Below are 20,865 nucleotides of genomic sequence, written 5' to 3'. Positions count from 1 at the left end.
TAAATCATAATACATAATCATCATCATCAGTGTTATAATCATGCAATAATTTTCAAGTGGGCCGTGCTCCAAAAAACAAACAAAAAAACTGTGTAAATGCAAAGAGAGCTGTTGTTTTTCAGCCAATATACTATAAAATGATTAAATCGAGTTGTTTAAAAGGGAATTCAAGTGGTAAGTGTTTTTTGTGATTTTCTTGGATTTCATAGAGTTAGTTCTTAAACTTCTTTTAAAACAAAATCTTTCATAATATCTTACAGACATTAAACTTTTGAACAGTTTAAGTTTGTCATAGTTTTATTTATATGCACCTTTGAGAGTGTATATCATTGAGCTCATGGCAAGGCTGTCTTGAAAACCTAATCATTGTTAATATAAAAATAATTCATAAAATGAATGATTTTTTACTTCTGGGAACCTGTTGTTGCACTTTATGGGCAGGTGATCTCACTTTTAAAAAGGTTGCAAATCAAAATAGGTTTTTCATTGATGTGGTTGTGCCAGACCCCAAGTGACACATAGACTTTCTTTGTTGAATCACAACATCAAACCATAGAAAACCAAGCTACATGCCACCACAAAATTCCCCACTGCTTTGTGTGAAGAGTCAGACGTCTAATGGCTTGTTGTGTCTGTTTCCATCCGATAGACTGTTTACTCTACAGTGCTGATAAGAGCAGTCCAGCACGCACAGACTGTAAAAATGAGACTACTCAAGAGCGTATTGATAAGAGAGACTGAGACGGGACAGGAAGGTGTGTGTGAAAGCAAACACTTGGCTGAAATTGAGGCTGTAATTGCTGGCTGGCTGACTGACTGACAGATAGACAGACAGGTACACAAAGAGTCAGCGTTGTTCGGGGTTGTTTGCAGACAAACAGGTGTAGTTTCGACTAGACACCTTGCGGACTGTCTCGTCTGGCAGGGCTGGACGACGGTTAAACATGACAGTGGAGAGAAAGTGTAATGCTCAAGTCTACATACACACAGACACACCCACGGCCACATCCACACAGACACACGCACATCCACTTGCCAACACTTAGATACACCCATTTATCCAAAAACAATTACATGCATTGGTACTCTCATGTGTAAACAGTGCAATAATAGAAAAGAAGAAGTGCCAGTGTTTCTGTGAGAAAAAGAGATACTGGTAAGATGTTTACTTGCACGAAAACCACTCTTAAATCACTGTGTGGAAACAATGATGTAGTGTTTGTTTAGGATTATGTGAGTTGCTGCATTATAATGGCTAGCTTGGCTAGCAACACCACACACAGCGGTGGAAAACACTGAAATTTCCGTAGAAACAAAGGCGAGATTAGAGACCTTCACGCAGGGTCTTTCTGCACTAATGAAACTAATGTTTTCTAAGGCAGCAAAACCACACACTGGCGTAGGGGTAATTCTCATATTGCTCAGATATGCAGTGTAACCCATCAGGTATGTAGCTGTTTGGTGTGACTGTGAACCAATGCATCTCTGTGGTGAGCGAATGTAGTAATTTAGTCATTTTCCCATCCATTGTCGTTTACAGGCCACAAAAGGCTATTTTTGTTTTTAACAAGAAGAAAAGAAACGAAATGCCGTCACTCTAGTGCTTTTTATAGCATTTCAAATCTTTATGTTGTTAATTAAACGTGTAATAGTACAAAGAAAAGTAATGATTCAGGCTTAAATATTTCAAAATCGCTCCGTGTTTTCTGAGGAAATTGGCGGGATTCGTTGTATGAGAAAATGCATAACCTTCACTGTTTTTCTAGTCTTTAAGACAAAATGGCTTTGTTTTCTCAATTCAAACTCTTAAAGATGTTATGTATAAAAGCATACTTGATTTTCAAACTATTTTTTATCTTCTCCCGAACGTTTGAATGAAACGCGTCAACTTGGTTCAGCAGCGCACCCTCGTGGTAATGTTTAGTAACCGCTCGACTTCACGTTCGCCTCAGATTGAAAAATCAACCAAACATTCGTTAATTGATATTTCTTAATATAACACTCAGTGAAATTTAATCTAATTCACAATAAGAGTATTTCCAGACCACAAATGCTGGTTGAGAAGTCGTCTCTAGTACTTAATCTACTCATCTCCAAGAGCTTTTACTCATTTGATAACATTCGCTTTGACTCATTCAGTAGTATGTGTTTATTCTGTTCTGGTCATAATAAGTTGTTCTTCTATGGCAACTGCCATTTGCGTGTTGTAGACTCAGATATAGGCTACTGATAATGCGAAATCTTGATTTTTCGTACCACAGATAAAGACTGGGGTTTTTTTTTTTTTTTTGTTGTTGTTGACAAACAGGGTTTACGTTTTCAAGATGTTTTATTGATTTAAGAAAAAGAGACAATAATTATTTCTGCTAATCATGTCTTCGTGCAATTATTTGGACAGTCGTCATGACAGAGTCTGAATGAAGTCTCTTCCATGTCCCAGATTCGGCGAGTTCTAAGAAGTGTGTCTGTAAACCTCAACTCATTTCCCCCTCTCATCTGATACACACGCACAGACACAAACACTCAAACATAGTCTGCACTCTGTGGTTTGTGGTCAGTTGATAAATAAATGCGCTGCAGCCTACAGAAGAACTGGGGAAGAGTTGCACCCGCCTAACACATATTGACATGAAAAACCCATTCCTAAGAACACCCAGTTTTTGTTCTCATCTCTCCGGTGAGGTTCTTAGAATCGCCAAACCAGCCACAAACACACTCGCACACACACAGCTTTCACAGGCCACACACACGCTCTTAATAAAGAACATTTGACCTCAGAAGCTCATTTTCCTGCCCTGTGTATTCACTCTGAAATGCATGTTATGCCACTAGGCCTAGTGTAGGCCTATGTATTTATTTATTGGCTTAATTTTCGAATGAAGACAATCATTTTTATTTTTATTTTTTTTGATGACCTGAATATGTCTTTGAGAACATACCAATTGCTATAAATGTCTACACTCTTAAAAATAAAGGTTTCAATAGAGTTTGTTAGCAGCAATGCCATAGACAAGCCATTTTTGTTCCCCAAAGATTTTTTTCTTAGTGTAAGGAACATTATCTGCAGAACATTTTTTCAACTATAAAGTGCAAAAGGTTGAATGGATGTTCTTTATGGAACCATCAATGCCAATAAATAACTTTTGTTTTTAGGAGTATACAAATTGAGGTCAAAAGTTGACATACACCTTGAAGAATCTGCAAGAGGGATATATACATACATGCAACATGCATTTTGTATGATCCCTCTTATATTGCACATTCTTCAAGGAGTATGTAAACACCTTAATACTGTGCTGTTACCTGAATTATTTTTTTAGATAGTTGTTCATGAGTCCCTTGATTGTCCTGAACAGTTAAACTGTCCACTGTTCTTAAGAAAAACCCTTCAGTTTCCACAAATTCTTTGGTTTTTCAGCATTTTTGTGTATTCGAACCCTTTCCAACAATGACTGTATGATTTTAAGAACCAAACTTCCACACTGAGGACAACTGAGGGACTCATATGCAACTATTACAGAAGGTTCAAACACTCACTGATGCTCCAGAAGGTGCATTAACAAAACAGTGCATTAAGAGCCGGGAGTGAAAACTTATTTTGCCTAAATGTCATATTTTTTTCATTTAGTACTGCCCTTCAGAAGCTACAGAAGACACGTTTCCCAGAAGACAAAATGTTACATTTAACCTGATCTTCAAATTCAAAAAGTTTTCACCCCCGCTATTAATGCATGAGTGTTTAAACCTTCTGTACTAGTTGCACATGTGTCCCTCAGATGTCCTCAGTGTGAAAAAATGGACCTCAAAATCATACAGTCATTGTTGGAAAGGATTCAAATACACAAAACATTTTTGGGACTTAAAGGATTTTTTCTGAAGAACAACGGAAAGTTTAACTGTTCAGTACTCATTCATTTAACAACACAGTATTAAGAATCAAGTGTATGTAAACTTTTGAACAGGGTCATTTTTATATATTCAACTATCATTTTCTCTCGTGGACTATATGTAAACATATTTTATTTGAAATATCCTATCCAGGTCAGTACTAAATAAAAAATAACATGCATTTTGTACAATCCCACTTATTTTGGTAAAATATTTAACATTTTGCAGATTCTTCAATGTGTATGTAAACTTTTGACCTCAACTGTGTGTGTGTTTTCATGAATACATGCATGTGTTTGTTTTATGGCATGTGTATGTGCCCTGGTCAGCATTTCTCCTCTTCTGTTCTCTAAATCCTCTTGTGTTTTGATCTATGCAACACAATACCAGCACCAGTTGCCCGGCTGGCTCACATAAAGCTTTTTACCCTGTGGATACTGGAAAATGTGTTTAGAACAGAGAACACAGCAGAAGAGAACAGTGTGGTAAGTGAAGAGAAAAATCTATATTTATTGATATAGGATGCATGTTATAACTCAAACATTATAACTCTCTGTGTGTGTGATACTGCTATATGCAACCCTGGTACATTGCAGACAAGAAAACAAAGCTATGTTATGTACAGAAAAATGTTTTGTCAGAATATGCAGCTAGTTCTGGATGGCAGAAGGTAGATCCTAAGTGAAATAATGGATAAAGAAAGAGAAAATGTCTTTTTTCCACATAGATAAGACATTTACAGACATTGACCCCTTCGGAATGGCTGATTTCAGTTCTGTTTGCTATTGATGTAACTCCATGTTATTCTGTTGTAGGTCACTGGCTCCATCTTGTGGCGTCCTCTGTAACTGCACTCAAAAAGTAGTATGACATCCAAACTGAGTTTAAGGGAATTTGAGTGAGTTGTGTGAATAGATATGATTACAAAAATTTCATAACACGAATAAAAGATCACATCTATCTTTTTCCCAGTTCCCAGAGACCAAACTTAGATGTCAGCAGACATCACAAAGACGAGAATGACAGAACAAATGCATGGCATAGCATGGTCAGTCAGTGTACTGTATGTGTGTCATTATGTGTGAGTATCTGTGTACTTTATCAACCATTTGACCTTGTCATTCTTAGACCGTGGCGTTTCATCAGATATCAGATAATGAAGCCAGAGATTACAGCCATCCTCAGTCATTTCTCAGCCAACAGAGAATGTCTGCTGCACTCAGGAGGGTCCGGCAACCAACCAAGATAAAATGATGAACTTTGTTCCATATTAGGAGTCTTTCACATGGCGTTGGTGAGACACAAAGTCACTGGCTCCACCTGCTGGACACTGAATGCGTTTACATGCACAATCAGGGCTCTATTGTGATTAGAAAAAAGCTGACAACTGTTTGAGCCGATTGGGTAGAAAGATTTTTGGGTAGAAAGATTTTTGTGTAATCTTTCTCCCACCAGTTTTGACGTCAAAACATAAATGTGACCCTGGACCACAAAACCAGTCTTAAGTAGTATGGATTATTCTTTTATACCAAAAATCATTAGCATATTAAATTGCATGAAGATATTTTGTAAATTTCCCACCATAAATATATCAAAATGTAATTTTTGATTAGTAATATGCATTGCTAAGAACTTCATTTGGACAATTTTAAGGGGCGATTTTTTTTTTTTACATCAGTGGAAAGCTGATTTATTCAATTATTATTAAAATTAATCATTATAATAAAATAGACCCTTATGACTAGTTTTGTAGTCCAGGGTCACAAATAGACTTTCCATAGCCTATATCTTCATAAAAATACATTAAGGCCTGGTTTCACAGACAGGGTTTAGCTTAATCCAGGACTAGGCTTTAGTTAATTTAAGATTTTTAAGCAGCTTTTACAAAAATGCTTTAGAAGAAAATGTTACTGCTGTGCATCTTAGACAAAACAATCGAACTGATATATTTTGAGATACGTCAGAGCAGCATATTTTCAGTTGAGACACCTCAAACATACATTTTAGTCTGGGACTATCTTAAGCCTTGTCTGTGAAACTGGGGGTAAGTATTTTAAGTAAATGTCAGTAAATAAATTCACTTCCTGACCCAACCAAGTTTTTCTCAAGATAGTCTGGTGTTTTGAGCAACTTAATTCTTTACATTTCAGTCGTATGCAGACATGCACATAGATTCTACGTGTGGCTTATTTTTAAGCTTTTTTATTTAATTGTATGCTGAGATTTTTGCTTTGTTTTGTTTTATTTGATGTGCAAACCAACAACCAATAAGTTTCTGAGTGTTTTTGTCTTTCTTTAAAAATAGCCAATTGTTACAAGCTAAGACTGGATTTGTAGTTTGAATTGTTCTGCTGTAAAGGAAAATTTTGTTTACAGTTCATGAAATTATACAGATATTTGATGAAAGATTTATTTGTAATAAGCATTATGTGGTTTAGTCCAAAATCAAAGTTGGAATTAAATAGATTCAAATTCATCTGGAGAATCTGGAGAAAGATTAACATCAGATGTGGTTGATCCGCTTCTTAAATTAAGTTAATCCACTTGGTTGCCCTGGTCCTGCTATTGTTCCCTTGGGAAAGTTTTTTCCAAAGGGATTTTAAAAGGTCGTAAATATGATTCAGAGTACTTGTCATGTACAGTGGTTCTTAAGGTAGGAAACACTTAACACCTGAGCCTAACATTTGTTTGAACTTCAGGTGAGCAGAGGCTTTAGTACCCGTGAGAAAGAAGCCATTTATTCAGCCATAAACACATAAGAAAGTGATTATTGTGCATAATGATTTTAGTTGTGAAATTGAGAGCATTAGCGGGGGAGAGTGGAGACAGTTGCAACACTTTTTGCATTTCCTTTAGTTTCTCAGAGACTGTTTGTATTAGAAAGCTGAAATTTGAATACAATAAAGCCACATCTGTCAGCTATACTCACCCATATTGCTGCAACATGTGTACATATGATAATATATGCACAATTTACACTTAAATAGGCAAAGTGAAATGTTGCAACTGTCCTCACAATAGGGGACAGTTGCAACATTCAATAAAATGTAATTAAATCATTCTTAAATATCATTTTGCTTTTTCTTTGTTTTATTTGTACACAGTAGGGGTCTTTAATAAGGCAAATTGGCTGTAAAAAACAAAAACAAAGAACAGTAAATGAAACATTCTTAAGTAACATTTTTTTTGCTTATTTACTTAGGTTTAAGGAGATATAACTAACTATTAAAGGGGTTCATTATTATTATCATTATAAAATTACAATTAATGTTATGGAAAGCTTTTCAATCAATGTTGTGGTAAGGGACAGCATGTTGGGACGGTTGCAACAGTACAAAAATCTCATCTTAAAAAAAAATACTTTTTTTTTTTTTTACCATGAAATTGATTTTTTTTTGTAGAAGGAATGATCACATGTGGCTTATTTCTTCCAGGAAGTATGAGAGGCCAATAAAACGTGTGCAGTGTGAATATCATCTCTGTATCTTATTCCTGCTTGAAGAAATAAGCCATGTTGCAACTGACCCTTGTTGCAACCATCCCCACACTGCAAAAAATGCTTTTCTATCTTAGATTTTTTTGTCTTGTTTCCAGCCAAAATATCTAAAAAATCAAGAAGGATTTTCTAGACAAGTACAAATGTTCTTGTTTTCCGAAAAAAAAAAACCCAAGTCAAAATTAAGTGAGTTTTTGCTTAGAACAAGCAAAATAATCTTCCAATGGAGTAAGCAAAAATAATCTAAATTAGATAATAATCTAAATTCTTTTTTTTTTTCTTAAAACAAGACAATAATTTTTACTCATCTAAAAAATCCTTCTTGATTTAAGAATTTTTAGATATTTTGGCTGGAAACAAGACTAATCTAATCTAAGCTAGAAAAGCATTTTTTTATTTTTTGCAGTGCACTCTCCTATTAATTCTCTTGTTTAAAAAAAATAATTCCTATTTTGGCATTGTTTTTTCTTATAACGAAAAAAGACGCATTAATCGCTACATAAAATAAACACTAAAATAAAAATATACTGATGTCATGTTAAAGAAGTGAAAAGCACACATCAGCAAAGCTTTTCAGTTCCCACGGCGTGATATGAGGAGATGAGATGAAAGGTGCACTTGTCACTACCTCACGAAAACTCACCTGTCACTCACAGCCATTATTCAGGCAGGTACAATAGCTATATTTACCCCTATAATAAAGCAATGATGAGCACCCATCAAAGAACCAGTTGAGAGTATATAATTGGAAGCTCTGGCTTCATGTCCACAACGACAGCAAGGTGACCATACGGAACCTTGAACCGCGAGATTTTTGCAACAAGCGATTTAAAAAAAAACGACAGTGGAAGAAATAGATTTTCGAACTTTATAGTTTGTAATGTTCTCTAATTCATCCAAAATGACGTTTCAAATCAGCTTTTTCGTTCTTTTGTCAGTGGTCACTTTGGTCGGCGCTTTTCCTCGCAGCGCCTTTCAGCGTGACTTTCACCGACACGTCGCGAAAGATTTTGAATCTTCCGGGAACGGACCAGACGAACCTATTCGGGGATCTGTTAGAGTTGTCAAACTGAGCCCTCATTTTCTGCGACGGGCCGCCGGTAGCCACGTGCCGTCCAAAAGCTCGCCAAGTCGAGGCGCGTTTCCCGCTTTCTTGGCTCTCGGACGTCCAGGTCCATCAGTCCTGGCCCACAACAAACCTGCGGCCCTGCTCCCTCAGGTGAGCGCAGGCAGCACCAGTGCGGACGCCAGGAGGAAACAGGGTCTGGAGATGTGGCAGAAAGTGATGCACAAAAGCGAGCGAAGCAAAGAGGCCGTGGCGCTACGCATCAATCCCAAAGACATGACCAAACAGAGCTGCGCCGCAGTGCCCTTCACACAGGTATGATTTTTTTTTTATATATATAATTGTTTTTACCAGTATTATTAAAAAAGTCAGCAATGTCAGACGCGTTTTATTTTTTAAGTCGATTTTAGAGATTTCATATCCACTTTTTTTCAATAAGAGCGGGCACGGCCATTTGTAAATTTTATAGGTCTGCCTTCCTGTAGTACAAAACAGCTTTGCTGCTTGATATTGCAAATCGGTTTGTCTTAGCACATTTTAATGTATTATCTTAATTATGAACACACTGGTTTGTAGTGCAAACAGTTTTACCGTTTACTGCACGTTGTTATTCTTTTCCATTTCCCTATAGCGGATAATGAACCTGAAGTATCACCCATAGGCTTACTTCCGCACTTCCGCGTTTAAAAAAAAAAGAGGTGCATACAGGACTTGATTATTAGCCTACTGTATTAGCTACATACACTCTTAAAGATAAAGGTGCTTCACGATGCCTTAGAAGAACCTTTTTGTCTAAATGGTTCCATAAAGAACCTTTAACATCTAAAGAACGTTTCTGTTTCACAAAAGGTTCTTTGTGGCAAATAAAGTTCTTCAGATTATAAAAAGGTAAGCAAGAAATGGTTCTTTAAAGAACCTTTGACTGAATGCTTCTTTGTGGAACCAAAAATAGTTCTTCTATGACATCGCTTGAAGAACCTTTTAAAGCATCTTTATTTTTAACTGTGTAGGTGGTCAAGGGATTTATTTATAGGTTATATATATATGTGACAAAATTATAGATTTTTTTCCTTTTATGCCAAAAACATTAGGAAATTACGTAAAGATCATGTTCCATAAAGATATTTATTTCCTACTGTAAATATATCAAATTTTAATTTTTGATTGGTAATATGCATTGCTACGAACTACGAACAACTTTAAAGGCGATTTTCTCAATATCAAGATTTTTTTGCACCCTCAGATTCCAGATTTTCAAATAGTTGTATCTCGGCCAAATATTGTCCTATCCTAACAAACCGTAAAATTACCATGTGACCGGTTTTGTGTCCAGGGTCATATTTTTTAATAACAAAATATATATTATTATATATACGTACTGCCCTATTTGGTGTGCACATTAATTTTAAAGACAGCAATTAAACGTAAATAATAATAGAAATCCTGCGGTGGTGCGTTCATTTCACTTGTTTGATTACACTGAATTCAATTCAATTTCTGGTTTAAAAAAAAAATCGAAATTTCTGACCAAAAAAAACCCCACACAAATTAAAGAAATTAGTTTAAAAGTTAGTATTGCGACCAAACGGAAAATATAAACAAGAAAATGTGTAGGGTAAACATAAGCTATATAAAAAATATTAAACATTATATTAAAAACAAGTGAACTGATCATGTTTTAGTCTTATTTATTTATACATACATAGCGGGGTTTAAAATCAGACTTGAAAATGCAATTTAGCTTTAGCAACTTGTGTTGTTTGAAAAACAGGAAATATATATTTGTTTAGTTTTTTCATAAGAGCAACAAGACAGTGGGTAATTATTAGCCATACAAGCTGTTGTTATAAGCCTATTATTGTTGTTGTTATTGGTGTTATTATTAGCTTTCAACGTGTCTAAAACAGCTTGCCTTATTTTAAATGGGTATTATATTTACTTCCTTTGGTATTCATATATTGTTCGTTTTTGAGCCATATTTTTCTAAATGATTTTCTGTTCACAGCGCATAACCGAGGACGGCTGTGAGACGGTGACCGTTCACAATAATCTCTGCTACGGTCAGTGCAGCTCCATGTTCGTCCCCCCCAGCGGAGAGTCCCGTGGACAGCAAGGAGCGCCGTGCACGCGCTGCGGGCCCTCTAAATCACGCTCTGTGGTCGTGCCCCTGCGCTGCGGGACAGAGGTGCGCGAAAGGCGCGTCATGGTCGTTGAGGAGTGCAAATGCGAAACTAGCAGTGACGAGGTCAAAGCTCAGAACACGGAAATGTTTCATTTATAACAGACATTTTAAAGTTTTTATAATATTTGAGTGCACCAATGGTGTGTGTAGGTCTATTTGAGAATTACCAAACCACATAAAATGTGGAAGGTTTGTGTTGTGTGTCTAAAGAGTGACCGAAATATGATTCGGTTCAGAATTTGTTAAACACGAGTTCCTGGGAATGCAGGGAAAATATTCAGCGGTATCTTTGTGTTAACTGTAATGACGATGCTCTTGAGTTTAATTTATTAAAGAATCCAGTAATTTTATGGCTACGTGTTATTTCATATCTTCACCGATATGTGTCGCTGTTGCATGAAAATGATTTCAAACTTCTTCTTTTTTTTTTACTTTAATTTACTGTTTATATCTGCCTTTTTCTTCAAAGGGGAGGTAAGCCGGTTGAGATTTCCGGTTTATTATCCGATATAGGGAAATAACGAGAAGAATGGCAAAACAACTTGCACTACAAACCAGCAGTGTTGGGGGTAACGCATTACAAGTGACGCAAATTAGGTAATAATATTACTTTTTCCAAGTAACTAGTAAAGTAACGCATTACTTTTTAATTGACAAGAAAATATCTGAGTTACTTTTTCAAATAAGTAACGCCAGTTACTGTTCCCCCCATTTATTGATTAAAAGCTCTCCTGTCCCCATGTTAAGAGAAATTGTAAGATGTTACTTTAGTTCTAGAATAAATGTGAACATGCAAAAAAATATCTCACTCACTAAAAAAACAGATACAGCATTCCTCAAAATGAATAAAGACAGTGAAATTAAACGCAAACATGCAATAATTAAATATGTTAAATAACACAAATATGCTTTAGCCTATGTATTTAATCCCATTTTATTAACCAATGTCTTTGCTGCCGACCTTCGATGATCCAATACATCCATACTAATAAGCAAAAATTACTCAAGATAATCTAACATTTGTTTTCTTTTTTTATTGCTGAAGAGTTGACATTTTTTCTTCTGATGTCTACTGTATTTTTACATTGGCCAAAAACGTTTTATATTAAAACTTCTTACATTAAAAACAAAGCAAGCCCTGCCCAGATTTAAAAAGTAGTGCAAAAGTAACGTAACATAATTAGTTATTTTTTTTAGGAAGTAACTCAATATTGTAATGCATTACTTTTAAAAGTAACTTTCCCCAACACTGCAAACCAGTGTGTTTGTAATTAAGGTAATACATGAATATAACATGGCAACACCAATTTGCAATATCAGGCAACAAAACAAGCTGTTATGTACAGTTAAAAATAGCTGGGCGCATATGAGACTGGAAGCCTGACCCATAACATTTACAAAAGACTGCACCCATTTTTAAGGAAAAAAAAGTTGGATGAAGATTTTTTAGAGTACAAGACGTATATTTTAGAGTGTTTGCTCATCTGCAAAATGTCTATATAGGACGTTTTCCTATCTGTTGTCAAATAGACGTCTGTTTGATGTCTTTAAGATGTTTATGATTTAGAATGTATGTACAACGGACGTCTTACAGACATCTGTCAGATGTACACAGCAGATGCATTCCAGATCAAGTACTCTTTAACAGACATCTTGCAGACATACATGCTATCTAGGTAGTTCACTTGACTTCTTCACAGCATTAATCTTTCCGATAAAAATATTTGTTGTATTTTAATTGCGATGTATTTGAGTCAACTTGGTGGTAATATCAGAGAATTTAATTCTTTCATTTTTGAAGAATGTAATCAGTTAAACTGTACAAACCAACAAATACCACAAAACGTCTAGCAGTATTAAAAACAAAGCTGTGAAATCAATAAAACATCTGAAAGAAAACTCATAAGCCTGCATGTGTCTGTTTAAATGCCAGGAAAATAAGCAACCACAAACTACAGAAAAGTTTATGTATTCTGTTCTTTGTGTTTGCTATTTTATTTTATTTATATGTATTGTCTGCTATTACATTGGCAATGTGTGCTATATCTAACCTGGGGTATAGAAAATATGAATTGATCGTGATTCAGCTTAGGTAAACAATATAAGCCTAATTTGCCGCTTTAATGAGACTATCGTTTAACATCAAAATGCACTTTAAGTGTTGTTATTCTCTGTCTCTGCCTAATCACTCTTTTCAATACTGTGGGAATCGCTATCTCCCTATAGGACAGCTGCACTTGAGTCCTGAACGTGTCAGAGAAAAATAAAAGTTGTATTCATCGATTTTCCGCCACCTGGCTGGAAAAAAGGTCGAGTTTACTCATCCTATACGAAAAATCGCCCGAGGGAGAACAAGGGGGTGCTTTACATCGCTTTGGCAGTCTGTCAAAACGGCTTCTTACTGCAATTTGCATTGCGCGCGACGCGACCCCCTCCATCAACTCCTCGAGTGTGTTGTCGATTTTACTAGCAGTTCTGGTCTATGTCAGTCTGCGCTTTGGTTAATGAGGTAAATTGAAGTGAATTAATAATTTGTTTAATCCAAAGTGGTTTGTTGTGCAACAGATGTGGGGCTTTTTATAAAAGTAGCGAAAACGCTTTAGAGGGCGCTGTTGCCATGGCAGCGCTGAACAAGGCGGGAGATTTTTCTTTTCCATATTTGGGCTAGTGCTTCACTCGTGCCAAGAACCAGAGCTTCGGGAAATCCAACCACCGTCGGTAAGCTCGTTAAAGGTAGACAATGACAACAACATGAACCCGCGAGATGCATAGTTGTATTTGTGTAAGGCTGAGCAAGCAAAGAACGGCGGGAAAATACGCCAGAGAAACGCGCCATTAAAATTGCATTAGAGGAAAGTGGTGTGTGGTTTGTGCGCTCGCGGTTTACTGGTTAGATTAAGATGATATTGCAACCCAGAGTGGCATATTGGTGTGATAGGCAACTAGGGAAATTTGGTTAAAGGTTTGAAGCTGATATTAATAGAGCATGAATGGCAGTGCAGAAACTAGAAGCCCGCAACTTGTCACTAAGCCCATCATATTGTGTTTGTTAAGCCTGGTTTAATATGCAGTCGCCCCACACATGCCCAGCACCCTGTATCTCCTGAGAGTGGACCAGTTGGACTTTTGCATATTGAACCTTTTTAATAACGTGGCACTGATTGAGGCCTTTGAAATGCGGACATGGGTCTGAAGCTGGTCCATGGGTGGATGGTGAATTGGTTGGACCTGACAGCTCTAAGCATAGTAAGAGGGGCCACGTTCCTGCATGCCTCAGGGTCTTTAGTGTGAAATGCCAGGGTAAACTTAGAGATGGTACGGTTGCAATGACATGGATGTGGCACGGATGCCCAGGAGCAGCTGGGCAAGGCTGGCACATGATTGCCATTGGGAGTTTGTGCCGCAGGGCACCGCCAGCTTCCAGTACTTCAGTTGAATCCTAGTTTTCCATTACAATTGTACATTGAGTTGCCAACCTGCAATATCTACAAAACCCAAAGCAGTTGTAGGGCCAGGGTTTTTATAGATCACATTAATTCACTGTCCTAGGTAGCAAGTTAGCTAACTGTATCTAACTCATGAAGATCGTTTAGAGAAAAACTCTATGGCTTTAAAAGAAATTAAAGGAATTGTTCATTTAAATGAGAACTTTCCATTTTTTTTCCCCAATGGAACACAAAAATCTGTCAAGATCCAAAATATATAAAACTCTACTAAAGTGTCATAAAGGTAGACAATAGGCTTAGACATCATATTCTAAAGCCAATATGCAGGATCTCAAGATTGCAAGACAAAGCAAGTTTATTTATGTCCCACATTTTATTCACAATTTCGGTTTTAAGTACTTATACAGTTGAGATCAAAAGTTTACATACACTTTACAGAATCTGCAAAATGTTAATTATTTTAGCAAAATAAGAGGGATCATACAAAATTGCATGTTATTTTTTTATTTAGTACTGACATATGACATTTCACATAAAAGATGTTAACATATTAGTCCACAAGAGAAAATAATAGTTGAATTTATGAAAAACGACCCCTTTTTTTAGTGATAATTGTTCATGAGCCCCTTGTTTGTCGTGGACAGTTAAACAGATAAAAAACAGATAGAAATCCTCAGGTCCCACAAATTTCGTTTTTTCAGCATTTTTGTGTATTTGAAGCCTTTCTAACAATGACTGTATGATTTTGGGATGCATCTTTTCACACTGATGCTCCAGAAGGAAACACGATGCCAGGGGTGTAAACTTTTGAACAGAATGAAAACGTGTGCATTTTACTTATTTTTCCTAAACATCTATTTTGCTTAATTTAGTAATGCCCTTCAGAAGCTACAAAAGATACTTACACGTTTTCCAGAAGACAAAAATAAGTTACATTTACCATGATCTTCAAATTCTAAAAGTTTTCACCCCCGTCTTTTAATGCATTGTGTTTCCTTCTGAAGCATCAGTGAGCGTTTGAACCTTCTGTAATAATTGCATATGAGTTCTTCAGTTGTCCTCAGTGTCAAAAGATGGCTTTCAAAATCATACAGTCATTGTTGGAAAGGGTTCAAAAAACACAAAAATGCTGAAAAAAACAATTAATTTGTGGGACCTGAAGTATTTTTCTAAAGAACAGCGGGCAGTTTAACTGTTCACGACAAACAAGGGATTTCTCTTGTGGACTGTATGTAAATGTATTTTATGTGAAATATCTTATTCAGGTCAGTACAAAAACAAAACAAAAAAAAACATGCATTTTGTATGATCCCTCTTATTTTGGTAAAATAACAATTTGCATTAAATTTTTGACCCTAACTGTAGTCATAATAAAGAAAAAGAGGATTAAGAACACAAAAAAAATGACAAAATTAATGCATTTAAACAAAAGCTCATAATTCCAGTTCTTGTATATCGCTGTAAAAGCCCCACTTTTATTTCTCATTCCCTCTCGTGTACTCAAACAAATGCATGTGATTTTCCGGTCTCGGCTTTTGACCTGTGGGATGTGCAAACATATTAATTAGACATTATAGATGAAAGCCTGTGAGATGCAGGTGATGTCACATAACAACTCTAATTGCATTAATTAGGGTAATTAAGGCTAGACATTTGGCGAAAGCATCTTGTGTAGCCCTGCCTGATGTCATATTTTCCTGTCGTCTGCCTCACCGTGCCATGTTTCCGAGCTCAGCGTCCATGTGTGCCGGTGTCTGCTGGCATCAGGATAACTGTGTTCATTTACCCTGAGAGAGCAGGAGACATACGCTCTGTTACGGCGCCTAGTGAGCTGCCTACGTAGTCCGCGTTTTAAGGCATCATATGTGCATTCCCAACTCGAAGCCTGTTTCAAAAGGTAGGCAGACTTCTTAGATATGTATTCTTCAAAAGGGAAGTCCTACGATGCATTGAGATAAACACAGAGAAAATAAAACATTTAATATATGACTATTAGTGTATTTGCTTAATAGAGTATTGCACATGCTAAAATCTATTGTGATAAAATGTAGATGCTTTTTGGCATCTGTGGTTCCTTGAAGAACCTTTATCATCCCCATAATGGTAAAAGATTCTTCAGAAGGTTCTTTGGGAACCAAATTGGTTCTTCCATGGCATTGCTATGAAAATCCCATTTTGAAACCTTTATTTTTCAGAGTGTGGGCAGTAAACAAAAAGGCATCTCACTGTGTTTTGGAACTGATGCATATAAATGGCCTGTATAACATTAGATTCTAGTGTCTGGGAGAGAAAATATAGAAAAAGAAGATACAAAGTAGAGAAACGATGACTTTCTTCCAGGAATGTATGCCAGGTTTTAATGGGGAGAGGCTTATTCTTTGTCTTTTCCTCAGCGTTCGCCACATGGCTTTTGAGTGCACGAGGGGAAAGAGGAAGAGGAAATGGAATTCTCTTTAAGAATTCATCACTCTCAGAGATGCAGGAAGTGCCCATGGGAGCCATTTTCTTTCTCAAATTGTGCTGAGCGGAGTGCAGCGAAGAGAGAAAATCTGGGCACAGATGAGTGTGCATCCTGAATGTCACTCACACTCTAGAGAGACTCTAATTGATTTGGGACTTTGATTCTTCGCTCATTGCGAGATCACAATGCTCAGAGAGTGCTAGTGAGCGACACAGCCGTAAGCTTTTAAATGTCTTGTGTTAAACACGGCACAGATGCCGTGTAAAACGTTTTTAAAAGAGCTGTGAGAATGTGGCAGTGGTTGGAAAAGTGCACTAACATGCGACTTTTACTGTATTTGCAGTATTTAGTACATACACTCTTAAAAATAAAGGTTCTTTATTGGCATCTATGGTTCTTAACAGTGAGAAAAAGCCTCTTCAGAGTATTAAAATATTCTTCGCAGATACGAAAACGTAATTGGAACTTTAACAAAACATTCTTAGAACATATTTTTGTTATCAGAGTATTCCATCTGTGAGTTGAAATCAAAAGAAAAGTCACTTAGAGTGATGGAAGTGAAGGGTTGGATGTGATTATCCTACGAGAAAGAAAGAAAATAAAAGGTCTAAATGTTTGAAATGAAATGTTTGAGAGATTCTGGCCTGCTTTATTGCTGGATTTCATCCGCCCGCTGTGCCTAACTCTGCTGGCCAGGCTGTAGCAATCGCTCCACCAGACTTGCAGTGTCTGCATGAAGATAAATGAGACAATTAGAGCTTCTCTGTTATCAATTAAACATCCAGGACGGCTGTTTTACATCAAACACTGCAATTGTGATTCACTGTGAATCCAGATTCTTTTGTTCAGACTCCCATCGGGCACCGATCTAAACTGAGAATGCCAGTTTGAGGTAAATTGTTTTTTTGGACATTGTTATTTGATTTTTCATGGCCAATTTCAAATGTTTTGGGATTTTTTTTGTGCTTTGTTTTGGTTTTGCTACTGTGATTGCCTGGAATTCAAGCTCCCGCACACACACACACACACACACACACACACACACACACACACACACGCACACACATGCACACAGAAAGCGTATATACGGAAGTGGGAGAGGGGTCTCGGGCTACAATTTAGGGGGTGCAGGTGGCGCTAAGCCGGTATGGGCTCTGCCCGCTGTCCCTGCACGATGCCAGCGTGCTGCACGCATACACACACATACACAGATGATGCCAATACCATCTGTCATCGGTGAGAACATCTGCAGCTCAAGGTGCCCTTGTCACCCATAGTTAAAGTAACGAGAGGGAGAGAGAAAATACAACTACAGATCTTATTAGGATCAACCAAAATGCAACTCAGCTGAAATAAACCTACATCATGTTTCGGGAATTTTAATTTTAGTGTTGATTGCACTCATCGAGCTGGCCAATTTAACCTTGTTACAAAAGTTGTGGTAAAAAAAACATGACCAAACTATTTTATTTTATTTATGGGAAACAATTTTATCAATTAAACAAACAAACCGTCCTTTTCTGACATATTACATATTATTTATCTCGCAATTGCAAGTTTACATCTCGCAATTCTGACTTTTTTCTCAGAATTGCGTCATATAAACTCGCAATTCCTACTTTTTGTTCAGAACTGCGAGATATAAATGCACAATTGCAAGTTAAAAAGTCAGAATTGTTAGATATAAAGTCAGAATTGTGGGATATAAACTTACATAAACGCACAATTGCGAGAAAAAAGTCAGAATTGTGGGATATGAACTCACAATTCTGACTTTTTTCTCGCAATTGCGACTTTGTATCTTGCAATTATGACTTTTTTCTCAAAATTGTGAGATCCAAGTCCAGTTCCCACAATTCGGACTTTTTTATCTTGCAATTGCAAGTTTACGTCTAGCAATTCTGACTTTTTTTCTCAGAATTGCGTCATATAAACTCACAATTCCTATTTTTTTTTTCAGAACTGTGAGATATAAACGCAATTGTTAGATATAAAGTCAGAATTGCGGGATGTAAACTCACATTTGCGAGAAAAAAGTCAGAATTGTGAGATATAAACTCGCAATTCTGACTTTCTTTCTCGCAATTGGGACTTTGTATCTTGCAATTATGACTTTTTTCTCAAAATTGTGAGATCCAAGTCCAGTTCTGAGGAGAAAAAAAAGACTGATCTTCACAGAATTATGTTGGAATTCTGACTTTATAACTTGCAATTGTGAGTTTGTATCATGCAAATCTGACTTTATTGAATTGCGACTTTGTAATGTAGCTGTCCTTCAATTTAAACAGTCTGCAAAGTTGTTAATCAAAATGTGCATGTAAATAAATTTATCGTCTCTCAAAAAGAAAAAGTCAACTCTGTACTGCATTAACGAGTCATCATATTTTTATTTAACGAGAAGTCTATAACATACTTTGGTTAAAATTTCTCAGTGGTAGTGTAAAAAACACTCTTTACCTTGTCACAATCAGCCCTTTTTTGAGCGAGCTATTCTATTGCATGTTTTACAGTTTTTTCTGATGGCTTAAACCCTAACTATGATTCTTATAGCACAATTTCTAAAACTATTAATACTTATAGCAAAACCACTCACTGAGTTTGCAAAACTAAAAGCACAAACACTGCTTTGCACTCAGTTTTCAATTTTGTAACACACACTTTGCAAAACTGTAGGTACAATCCACTGCACTCTTTTTGCGGAACTGTAAATACAACTCACTGCATTTACACTGTAAATACTCTCAATTTCCAAATGATCAACACACTTCTAGCAAAACTATACACATTTATGGCTATTATTTACAGTATTTTGTTTTGACTTGGAAAAAACACTTGTGTTTGTTTTGATGCGTGTAAACAAACACCAGTACTTGAAGTTTGGATCCCTCTATCTTTTCAGAACTATGACAAAAGTATGACCTCAAACTGACATAGCCTACCTTGTGCACAGAGAAAGCAAAAGCCAGATGTGTTTTTATTCATACCATCAGTGTGTAGTTGGTGCATTGTGTGCTTATTAATGTGATGGCTTGTGTTAACTGTTTGATACGAAAATACCATTTTTACCAAGGTTTGAAGAGTTAAGCAAGGTTTATTAGCTTTTGCAAGAAAACTACAATGTTTTGCTGATTTGGTGAAGGGTTTTCTTATTTGTGTGTAGAGTTTTGCAAAAGTAGCCAATAGTTACAAAAAATGTGCTTAAGCCATCAGAAAAAAACTGTAAATGCTTTAAATGCTAATGAGCTCTGCTCGCCCCGCCCCTCTCTGCAGTGGGATGACCAGCCATAATGTTTACTTTAGCCAAATTTAGCTGCAAAACTTGCTAACAAGCACATTATTAAGAAAGGCCATTTGCAAAGATGCATAAAAAACTCACTTCTGCCGTGGGTGAAGCTGCATCATGAATTATTCGCATGAACGCGCTTTCCTTTCAAAAACAAAAGTAACGTTAATCCTCTGCATCTTCAGCGGCTCAGATGTCGGGAGTAAATGATGACTGCTATGTTCATTATTACATCCAACAACAGAACACCTCATTCGCTTTATCAGAGACATTCTTGTCTTCCCCTGCACCTGAGTCGACACAATGGTGATCGGAGTTGGACTGTTTCAGCTCGGTGAGGGCGGGTCTAAGGTAAGGTGCTCATGTCAATCAACTATCGTGGGAGTGACCTCTGTCTGTGTGCCGTCACACCGACAAGAAGCTGAGAATGACCTGATATTAAAAAGGGGATATTACTTTTAAATTTAGATTTTTTTGATTTTTATCATTGTAGGATGGTTGTGTACACAGACTGCCAGCACACATTAATGTTCAAACAACATGTAAAAGTGAGTTTTTCATCCAATGACCCCTTTAAAGCAATTAAATTGCATTAAAAATACAATAGCCTAATGATAAATAAAATGAATAAATCATGTTTGTTTAATACATAACTTAGTTCTAATCAAAACAACTGAAATCATATGCACGCTTCCTTTTAGACATACTTTGTCAGTGCGTTATTTTTGAAGGCTCTTAGCTTTTTTTGTTCTATTCCTGTTTTTTGTTCCTTTAGAAACACAGATGGTTTCTTTTTCATCTCTCTATCTCACACTCTGCCTCCCACCATCCGACAGGTGCAGAATAAACACTCACACGCACACACACATACAGACATTATCAATGACATGCGTCTCCTGAGAACGACAGTAGTCCGGGGCATTAAGACTCTGCCAGGCTGAGTTTGGCTCTGTAGGGTGAGTCTTTTGATAGAAACACCTGCAAGATGGCTGAGTTTATCTGTCTTTAACGCCTCTCCTGTCTTTGGCACGGACTCTATAACA

The 20,865-nt window shown here is 36.7% G+C and overlaps 1 protein-coding gene and 1 long non-coding RNA gene across 2 annotated transcripts; both read left to right on the top strand.

The window, feature by feature from the left end:
• Positions 1–4,281: 4,281 nt before the first annotated feature.
• LOC141337480 (uncharacterized) lies at positions 4,282–6,885 on the top strand. Its single transcript, XR_012355760.1, has 4 exons — positions 4,282–4,373; positions 4,704–4,786; positions 4,861–4,936; positions 5,017–6,885. It is a non-coding gene; the product is annotated as an uncharacterized lncRNA (long non-coding RNA).
• Positions 6,886–8,285: 1,400 nt separating this feature from the next.
• On the top strand, positions 8,286–10,731 carry dand5 (DAN domain family, member 5). Its single transcript, XM_073841824.1, has 2 exons — positions 8,286–8,765; positions 10,456–10,731. The coding sequence occupies exons 1-2, from the start codon at positions 8,286–8,288 to the stop codon at positions 10,729–10,731; spliced, it is 756 nt and encodes a 251-aa protein (XP_073697925.1).
• Positions 10,732–20,865: the final 10,134 nt, after the last annotated feature.

This window comes from Garra rufa, chromosome 6 (genome assembly GCF_049309525.1).
Source record: "Garra rufa chromosome 6, GarRuf1.0, whole genome shotgun sequence".
In the NCBI taxonomy this organism is placed as follows: domain Eukaryota; kingdom Metazoa; phylum Chordata; class Actinopteri; order Cypriniformes; family Cyprinidae; genus Garra; species Garra rufa.
This window is presented reverse-complemented; position numbering and strand designations above follow the sequence as displayed.